At 47.3% G+C, this 10,023-nt stretch overlaps 1 protein-coding gene across 2 annotated transcripts; it reads left to right on the forward strand.

The window, feature by feature from the left end:
• The first annotated feature begins 6,130 nt into the window (after window positions 1-6,130).
• On the forward strand, window positions 6,131-9,520 carry FOXI2 (forkhead box I2). Of its 2 annotated transcripts, XM_030569883.1 has the most exons (3): window positions 6,131-6,203; window positions 7,732-8,046; window positions 8,545-9,520. In XM_030569883.1, the coding sequence occupies exons 2-3, from the start codon at window positions 7,833-7,835 to the stop codon at window positions 9,105-9,107; spliced, it is 777 nt and encodes a 258-aa protein (XP_030425743.1). In that variant the 5' UTR covers window positions 6,131-6,203; window positions 7,732-7,832; the 3' UTR covers window positions 9,108-9,520. The 2 variants fall into 2 exon arrangements, with proteins under 2 accessions (XP_030425743.1, XP_030425742.1); XM_030569882.1 differs by lacking the exon at window positions 6,131-6,203 and having other exon boundaries at window positions 7,449-8,046.
• Window positions 9,521-10,023: the final 503 nt, after the last annotated feature.

A 10,023-nucleotide genomic window follows, 5' to 3' on the forward strand; every position in this document is an offset into this window, starting at 1 on the left:
GCACTCATGCACACTACTTGAACTGGCTTTAGAAACGTGATCTGTCTGAGTCCAGATTTCAGCATGTGCAGTGAAATAGAGATACTACAACAGTAAACTACTATTGTAAAACTATATGTGCACTATTTGCCACAACTTAGTTGTGGGTTTACTTGTGCATATGCATGTCTGTCAGCTATCTGGCATTTGATCACTAAACACATGATGTGGAGTCAGAAACTATGTCGCTGAGTTGCCATGACATTTTAACCACTTTGAGCACACAGCTGCCAACATTACAACAGCCAGGATAAGATTACTGTTCCGTGATCATATTACTGACACTTTTTTTTTTCCCAGTTTGTGATCCCTTGATGTGGAGCCTCATTTAAGAAAACATGAAAAAGGGAAGAATGAGCCAAGTTCCATAATAGTAACATTGAGTATTTTTTCTGGCGGATTAGAGACTAATTAGAAAAGTAGAGATGAGCCAAGGAAACAGCATTTAATTACATTTAGAATAAGGCATGTGGCTCAGATTAAAGGCCTATGGATGAGTTTGATGGCAGAGTTGACAATGCTAAAATGTGAGTGGTTCCCTGGAGATTTGGGCTCCAAATACCAGAACTAAAGATCTAGTGGTATTGTGCGATTTCTATTTAAACCCTGGCCCAGGCCCTGAGGAGCCTCTCTTTGCTCTGTTTCAGTAGTTCCACCCTCTACTGGGAGTTTCAGAGCGGTGTTTTGCAGATATTGTGGGTCTGACTGATCACCCATTCTGGGGTCAGTCAGGAAGGAATTTTTCCTCCCATAGGGGCCAAATTGGTATCAGGCCCCAGAGTTTTTACCTGGCTTGCAGCACTCTGAAGGCTCAGTTAGGGTAGTAGTACCTGATAAGGATGTTAGTTTGTTGCAACTCACATCTGGTTTCCAGTCCAGTTAAAAGGATTGGTTCCCACAGGTAAAAGACCTGGTGTTTTGCTGACAGGCCTTGTACTCATGGGAGAGGGGAAGACTTTTTGGCCTTTGTGGATCAAGATTTTTCCCCTTCCCTCCACGTCCTTTAGTACTTTCTGTTCCCCTTGTGGGATTCAGATGATGAAGCTGAGTCCAAGGAGCAAGCTGAAAAATGTCTACCCCTAGTTATGGGTTATATGATGGGATCCCTGTAACCCTTGCATTGGAGCCATTTCTAATAGCAGGTATGGGGGAGTCTGCATTATAGGGAGGGTAACCCATGTGAAGTTGAAGAAAGTTCTGGACTGCTGCTTAAAATTCACCCCTGTGTTTATCCTCATTGATGCTATGCCCAGACTGGCTGCCACTACATCACATGCAATGAGAGCTGAACGCTCCCAGTAGCAATAATCATGTCTCCCAAACAGCACAAATCCCCTTCCTATTGGTAACTTAAATTACCTTTTTGCTACTGGATGGGGAGTATGAGCTATTCCAACTTTACTGCAGTATATTAAAAGAAATGATAAACAACAACGGCACTGAAAACTTCAAGTCTTTTCCCACAAGGAATTTATGCTTGAAAATCTAATGTGTTCAGGGCCCCTTAGTCCTCCCTGAGTCTGGCTGTGAAATAATGAAATGAGTCAGAACTCCAGCAGGTGGCAGCAATCTTCTTTCCTTGCATTTTAGAGGCTAATCTGCTTGTAGGTCTGACATCATGAATGTACCATGTTCACATCTGGAAATTACATTTTCTATCCCTTGCACTTTTAGTTGACACCCATATGTCTTTTGTAACACAAAATAAAACACTCAACCTTTCAACCAAATTATTATAATCTATCAACATATTCACTGCTACTTAGAAAAAGACAACTGTTCAGGTTTGGTTATCTCTAGCCCACTGATGAGTAATGAAATATTTATTAAATATAATTATATATCTAACAGTATAACATTTGGAGCCACTTTGCTCTCCAGAATAACTCCTCTGAAGTGGGGAGGACATAGCTCTTGTTACTTTTCTGATGTGAATACAGTAAGTTTAAAAATGTAACATTTTATGGACATATATTGCCTTCAGTATCCACTCACCTTCTCACTGACATGAATTAATCCATTTATAGTTTTAAAGTGTATCTGTCCAGGTACTCTAGGTGCCCCTCCAGTAAAATAATTTCACAATAACTGAACCAGTACAAAGCCAGCCTGACTTCACCTAACTTCAACCCACAAACTATCCACCATAAAATTCTATCAAGTCTCACCCACAAAACCTATATATAGTCTCCTAAGCCCTAATGCTGTCTCAAAAGTTTAGGAAAACAAATGGACCTTGCAGAGTATCTTGAAGGTCAACAGATCTAGGTTCTTCTATCAAACCAGGATAAAGAAGCAAGTTTCAGGGTGGAGAACCCCTCAGTGAAAACTGATGAGGCATAACCCAGAAGTGGGTCAGGAGGTGGCTGCTGGTGAATCACCCTCCAGAGGCCGATAGAAGCAAAATCTTTGGGTTTCTTGGACACAACAGGAACCTAGGGAGTGAATGAAATAATAACTCCCTCCTTGCTGCCTCAGTCCCTGCTTTTCTCCCACCCCCCACAGCCACTACCCGATCCCAGGTTAGCTCCCAATTCTCAGCCTAGGATGACCAGATATCTCAGTTCTATAGGGACAGTCCTGATTTTGGGGTCTTTTCCTTATATAGGCTCCTATTAGCCCCCTCCCACCCCCTGTCCCAATTTTTCACACTTGCTGTCTGGTCACCCTACCTCAGCCTGTCTCCCCCGATCCCCACCTCCACCCCCATTCCTCCTGCTCCATGGTCAAGTCCTGTGTAGGCAATCCAAGCAACACTTCAAGAGGCTCTGGAGCCATCCTCACAGCATCTTGGACCAGCATTGCCCCAGAGCTGGGCACTGGGCAGGTGGGGGAAACAGATCAAGGGCAAGTCCCAATCCACCCATGCCCTCCATATACAACATTATGCCAGATCCAGTGAATATGTGGCTATTAGTGATACCTCCTACTGATATTAATAGATATGGTTTCCTATCAAAGGCAGCACTTGGCACACATTGCAGTCACACAAAAAAACCCAAAGGACTAAATTTTGCCTTCTGAGACACCCCATCTTTCAGAGGTGAGAGCATAATTTCAGCTGGCATCGTTTAGTGGGCAAGGAGGCATTTGCAGGAAATGTCTGATTTCTCATGGAGAACGTCAACACTTTCATTAGGTAGACTAAAAAGATATAATGGATATAAACCCCCATGCTTCAGGGCATAAACCATCCATGTCCTATCTTCCACTGGAAAGAAACCAATCCCCTAAAGATTTCTCACATCTCTGTAGCATCCGTTACTGGCCAATATCAGACAAAGGATACTAGACTAGATGGACTGGCCCAGAACTAATATGGGAATTCTTATGTTCTGAAAACACTATTCATCTAAAACTCACAGGAGGAGGCAATTAATAAGACTGGGAGTTTTCAGCTTGCAAAAGAGACAACTAAGGGGGATATGATAGATGTCTATAAAATCATGACTGGTGTGGAGAAAGTAAATAAGGAAGTGTTATTTACTATTCTCATAACACAAGAACTAAGGGGTCACCAAATGAAATTAATAGGCAGCAGATTCAAAAGAATAGGAAGTATTTTTTCACACGATGTACAGTCAACCTGTGGAACTCCTTGCCAGAGGATGTTGTGAAGGCCAAGACTATAACAGGGTTCAAAAAAGAGCTAGATAAGTTCATGGAGGATATTAGCCAGGATGAACAGGGATGATGGCCCTAGCCTCCGTTTGCCACAAGCTGGGAATGGGAAACAAGATGGATCACTCAATGACTTGTTCTGTTCATTCTCTCTGGGGCACCTGGCATTGGCCACTGTCGGAAGACAGGATACTGGGCTAGATGGGACCTTTGATCTAAACCAATATGGCCATTCTTATGTTTTTATGACAGCCATTCCATACTGCTAATCATTTTTGTTGCCCTTTCTGAACCTTTTCCAATTCCAATATATCTTTGAGATGGGGCGACCACATCTGCACACAGTATTCAAGATGTGGGCATATCATAGATTTATAGAGAGGCACTATGGTATTTTCTATCTTATCTGTCCCTTTCTTAATGATTCCCAACATTCTGTTCACTTTTTTGACTGTTGCTGCACATTGAGTGGACATTTTCAGAGAACTATCCATGACGCCAAGACCTCTTTTTTGAGTGGTAACAACTTAGACCCTATCATTTTATATGTAAAGTTGGGATTACATTTTCCAATGTGCATTACTTTGCATTTATCAACATTTAATTTAATCTGCCATTTTGTTGCCCAGTCACCCAGTTTTGAGAGATCCTTTTGTAGCTCTTCCCAGTCTGCCTGGGACTTAAATATCTTGTTTAGTTTTGTATCATCTTCAAATTTTGCCACCTCATTGTTTACCCCTTTTTACAGATCATTTATGAATATATTGAATAGGACTGGGCCCAGTACAGACCACTGGGGGACACTGCTATGTACCTCTCTCCATTCTGAAAACTGATCATTTATTCCTACCCTTTGTTTCTTATCTTTTAACCAGTTACCAGTCCGGAAGAGGGCCTTCTCTCTTATCCCATGACCGCTTACTTTGCTTAAGAGTCTTTGGTGAGGGACCTTGTCAAAGGCTTTCTGAAAAATCTAAGTACCCTATACCATTGGATCCCCCTTGTCCACATGCTTGCTGACCCCCTCAAAGAATTCTAGTAGACTGTGAGAATGATTTTCCTTTTCAGAAACCATATTGATTCTTCCTCAACAAATTATGTTCATGTATGTATTTGACAATTTTGTTCTTTACTATAGTTTCAAACAGTTTACCTGGTACTGAAGTCAGGCTTACAGGCCTGCAATTGCCAGGATCACCTCTGGAGCCCTTTTAAAAAATTGGCAGCAGGGGCTGGGATAGCTCAATGGGTTTGAGATTTGGCCTGCTATACCTGGGGTTGTGAGCTTAATCCTCAAGGGGGGCCACTTAGGGATCTGGGGCAAAAATCAGTACTTGGTCCTGCTACTACAGGCAGGGGTCTGGACTCAATGACCTTTCAGGGTCCCTTCTAGTTCTATGAACTAGGTATATCCTCATATTTTTATTAGCTATCCTCCAGTCATTTGGTTCAGAAGTTGATTTAAATGATAGGTTACAGACCACAGTTAAGTATCAGAGTGGTAGCCGTGTTAGTCTGGATCTGTAAAAAGCAAGAATGAATCTGTGGCACCTTATAGACTAACAGATGGATTGGAGGATAAGCTTTCGTGGGTGAACACTCACTTCGTCAGACGCATATAAGACTTCAGTTAGTAGTTCTCCAATTTCACATTTGAGTACAGGTAGCACCCGGAAGGTGTAGGGCTGTGATAGCCTCCTCTGTCTGTGCACACAGCTTAGAACAAGGTGAAGACCCGCTGAAGTAGGCCAAGTGTGGGAAACTCATGTGTATTGGCACTGTTCCCTTGTGACAAGTAGCTGTGCAACCTCTTCATGCCTCCTGTGATCTGATCATCTTCAGAGCTCTTAGGAAGTTCCTATCTGCAAGACTAATGTGCTTGAGTGGCCCTCTGGGTTTCATGCAATGGGAAGTTTGAGTACATAAGGAGAGTAGGAGCAGGCCAGTGGCAGCACACGTCTCTAGCTTTCACTGGCCCCTCCCCTGGTCTCCCATGTATGTGGGCACCTGTATAGGTGAAGTCAGTTTGCATTCTTGGACATGAGGTGTATACATAAGTTGTGTGCCTGAGTTTGCAGCTGTCCTTGGCGCTATATTGCACCTGCCCCTACTGTATTTTCTTTGAAGGTTTGTTTCTCCTCTGCTTGGCTGAAAACCACAGGGTGGTGGCAGTGCCCTTCCCACTTTGTTTAGAAAACATGATTAGGAAATATGTGGAAATTTAATATTTTGTCTTAAATCCACATATTGTTGAGAATAAGCAGGAGTTGCACTTTAGCAGCTCTTTCAGGCAACATGCGGGTGGAATAGCAATGGCAGGGAACCCCCGAGTCCCGCTGTTCCGGTTTTGCTGGGAGGAGGGCAGCGGGAAGGAAAAGCACGGACTGTTTGCAGTAGCCCTGATCTCCTCCCCTGAGCTCTGAACTCAGAGGGGAGAGAGTAACTTGAGCAACGTGGGCTGCCAGCTTCTCCGCGTTTGCTCCTGGGCGATAAAGTGATGGTCCCTGCGGCTGGTGCCTAAGGAGAGAGCAAGGATTTCCGAGGTACAAACGGGCTGGGCTATCGTTTGCCCTCTCCCCGCGGCCATCCGCTTGTTTGTTCTTTGAGCATGGCCATCCTGCAAACCCGGCTCCGCTCCGCCAGCCTCCGGCTGTGACCGAGCCGCCCTGGGAAGGGCCAGAGCTCTGCGCGCGTTCCCAGGCTGGGTATCCGGCAGGCTCCGGGGCAGGAGAGCTGGGTAAGCTGCAGCCCTTCGGCTCGGGCCCTGGGGCAGTGCGTGTGCTGCGGGGCTGGCCGCTGGGGTTAGCGGTCTGTGGCGGGCATCGCTGGTGGGCGCGGCCGCTTCGCACCGTGTGTGCGTGTGGCGCAGGCCCTGCGGTGCCGGCGGGCTGTGCAGAGAACCGGCGGAGGGTGGGAGGTTGGGGCTGGCTTGCAGAAGGAGAGAGAGAGAGAGAGAGAGAGAGAGAGTGTGTGTGTGTGTCCAGCGGTTGGCACGGGACGGGGCGGGCTGTGTGGGGCTGGAGCAGTGCAAGGCGGGTTGTGTTCTCTTGTGCAGAGGGTGGGGTTGTGAGCACGGGGAGGGGAGGGGAGGGGAGGAGAGGGTGCTCCTAGGGAGAAGGTGACGTCGTGTGCAGAGGGGTGTCAAGGGAGTGCAGAGGGATGCTGAGTTCAGGGGTCTCTTTAGAGGGTGGGGTAATGCAGAGGATGGGGTCATATCTGAGTCGTGCAGAGTGTGCAGGATGGGGGTATGGAGAGGTGCTGCGGAGGGTTGGGAGGCATGTGAGGGTGCAGGGGGAATCTATGCATTGGATGGGGTATTATGTGAGTTGGTCGGAGGGGGCGGTCCAGAGGATGGGTGGTGCACATGGGTTGTGCGGAGCGCGGGGGAGGGTGGTGTAGAGGCTGTGAAGGGGGCGGTGCAGAGAGCGGGTGGGATTGTACAGAAGTTGTGCGGAGGGCGGGATGGTCTGTGGGGGGTGCAGGAGGAAATGGTGAGGTGCATGTGGTTGTAGTGTGGGTTGCTCAGAGGGTGAGGAGAGAGGCTGTGCCCAGGGTAGGTGTGGCAGCCGGTTGTTGGAGGGAGGTGGAGTGGCGAATGGGCGGTGCTGCCCCCTGCTCCAGCCCGTTTCTGCTATTTGCTTTCCGGTTTGAGGTTGCCTGCAGCCTGAGTCTACTCCAGGCCATTATTTAAATGCCTTTCCCTAGGGCCTGGGAGCTCAGTAGTCCGAGATATCCAAGGCTGATGATCTGTGCTCCAGTCCTTCAAACTCCACCGATCACAGGGGATTATGAACTCTTTGGGGCAGCAGCCCGCAAATCCACAGTCGGCCCCCCTCCAGCATCCCAATGCACAGGATTTACTGGATATGGCGGTGTACTGTGACAACCTAATGTACCCGCAAAACCTGCACCACCACCACCACCCACAGAGGCCACCAGCTCATCCAGCAGGCTATGGGCTGAGCGAATATAGCCCCCCAGCAGCGAACCCCTACCTCTGGATCAATGGACCTGCCATCAACTCGTCTCCTTATCTCTCTGGGACTAATGGGGCTTCTTTCATCCCTTCAGGTTATGGGACCAGCCAGAGACAGTTCCTGGCCCCTGCATCGGGCTTTGCAGGAGCAGATCTCAGCTGGTTGTCTCTCTCCAGCCAGCAGGAGTTTTTTAAAATGGTGAGGCCCCCCTACTCCTACTCGGCTCTGATCGCTATGGCCATCCAAAACGCTCCGGAGAAGAAGTTGACCTTGAGTCAGATTTACCAGTACGTGGCCGAAAACTTCCCTTTTTACAAGAAGAGCAAAGCTGGCTGGCAGAACTCCATCCGGCACAACCTGTCCCTCAACGACTGCTTTAAGAAAGTCCCCAGGGATGAAGACGATCCAGGTAAGGAAAACCCCATTCTTCTCCTAAGTGGGAGCACGTTGCCTACAGGTACCGTGTAGCGAAGGGACTAAAGTCATACCCACGCTGGCATTTGCAAATGACCGGCTCCCGGGCCCAGTGTAAAATGCCAGTATTATTTAGCCAGGACTAAAATAAAAGCACTGAAGGGTAAGTAGAGACGCGTCCGGGTGCTAAGCTCTGGGCCTGCCTAACGTTTGCACGCACCCTGTAAACACGAAACACCAGCTCGTGTTGGGGGGCGCGTGGCTTGTTACCCGACTGGTAACCACTGCGAAGGTGGCTGTAGCCGTGGGGCAGGGGACTGGCGCCTGCATCTCTGGGGTGGGAACACAAGCTGGGAGCGTGAACTAAGCGCGCAGGCAGCGTTCTGCTCCCCTGCCCTGTGAAACCATCGGTCGGGCATTGAGTAACGGGGCAAGGCCCTTGCCGAGCGGTGCCCTCATCCCCTGAGCCCATGTGCTGTTCATCTATCCACAGGGAAAGGCAATTACTGGACCCTAGACCCGAACTGCGAGAAAATGTTCGACAACGGCAATTTTCGAAGGAAGAGGAAAAGGCGCTCGGACGCTCCTGGGTCCGGCGCCCCAGGAGTTTCTGACAAAGCGGGAGACAAGAGCGGCGGTGCCTTGAAGTCTCCAGACTCCTCCAGCCCGATGGGCCTGGGCTCCCCTGCACTGCAGAACTCCCCCGGCTCCGGGAGCGGCCCCAAATCCTCCCCCACGCCAGCGCTCGAACGGAGCCCGTGTTTCTCCGGCTTTGCCTCCAACATGCAGGCCATTGTCAATGGGAACCCCGGCCTCGGCAGGCAGCTCTCGGGAGGGCTGGCGGGCGAGTTTGCACACGGAAGGCAAGATGTGCCTGCTCTGAGTTCCTGCTCCGCTCCCAGCAGCGGCACTGCCCAGAACTCCCAGCTGAGTCCCCCGGCCCACTCGAGAATGAACTACTGTGCCAGCGGGCAGCAAAGTGGGCTTAGCATCCCCCTCATTAACAACTTCAGCGTCAATCATCTGATTTATAGCAGGGACGGGACAGAAGTTTGAATTGACTGTGAAATGACTTCGGTGCAAATCACAGAAGCCGTGTTCTGTGCCTTGAAGTTTGTATATACCATGGTACTCAAAACAGTTTCTTGTTAGTTATTGTGCCTTAGAACACACACACATATATTAAATGTCTATAGACTGAGGTGTTTCCACACCCAGAATCTTATTCAGTAGTTTGTTTACAGTATTGATACTATGCATACAGATCTAGACGATTGACCTTAACAAAATGCACTAATACACAAGATGAGAATATTTTTGTAATATATATTATATAATGGTTCTGTACAGCTCTTAGAATAAAGTAAACCTTTTTCAGAAATAGAGATGAGAGCACCTAGACTTGACATTCCAGTGTAATGTGTTGCTGATCTATGCAATTGGTAGGTAACAAAAAGCTCCCCTGTCGTGGTTTGTTTTTTGTTTTTTTTTTAAATTCTAAAGTAATGCAAACCTATTTTCTTTTCTAAGTTTTATGGAATTATAACATTTTGCCATCTAATACTTACAATTAAAATGGCTTTTCCTTACAGACGACAATGAGGTTTATTTCTTCTTTCAGGTTTTTCCGTTTAGAAAATAATTTCGGGGTTGCAGACTGTCATTGTTCTGCATACACTGTCTATTTTTTAGTCTGAGGGGCACCAGTCCCCGAATGCTAATGTTGGCAATACCAAAAAGAAGCTCCTATAGGCTTGGTATAATTGAGATATTGGACACACTATATGTATGGAATCCATTTTATTCTTCTCCAGACTTTAACAGCATGACAAGAGTTTGGTTTAAACAAACGGGTGCCTTCTAAAACTAAAATAATGACTACAAATAATTATCATTGGGAATTTAACACAGAACTGAAGCCATTTAACTGCAAAGTTGTTCTCCAGTGCTTTATTACAATGTCAAGTAAACC

This window comes from Gopherus evgoodei, chromosome 7, assembly GCF_007399415.2.
Source record: "Gopherus evgoodei ecotype Sinaloan lineage chromosome 7, rGopEvg1_v1.p, whole genome shotgun sequence".
NCBI lineage: Eukaryota > Metazoa > Chordata > Testudines > Testudinidae > Gopherus > Gopherus evgoodei.

What these genes read in the sequence shown, in the direction of transcription:
- FOXI2 (XM_030569882.1), top strand. Translation starts at nt 7,449, where the DNA reads ATGAACTCTTTGGGGCAGCAGCCCGCAAATCCACAGTCGGCCCCCCTC. An exon ending in CAGGGATGAAGACGATCCAG is followed by an intron (nt 8,047 to 8,544) that starts GTAAGGAAAACC and finishes ATCTATCCACAG; the next exon opens with GGAAAGGCAATTACTGGACC.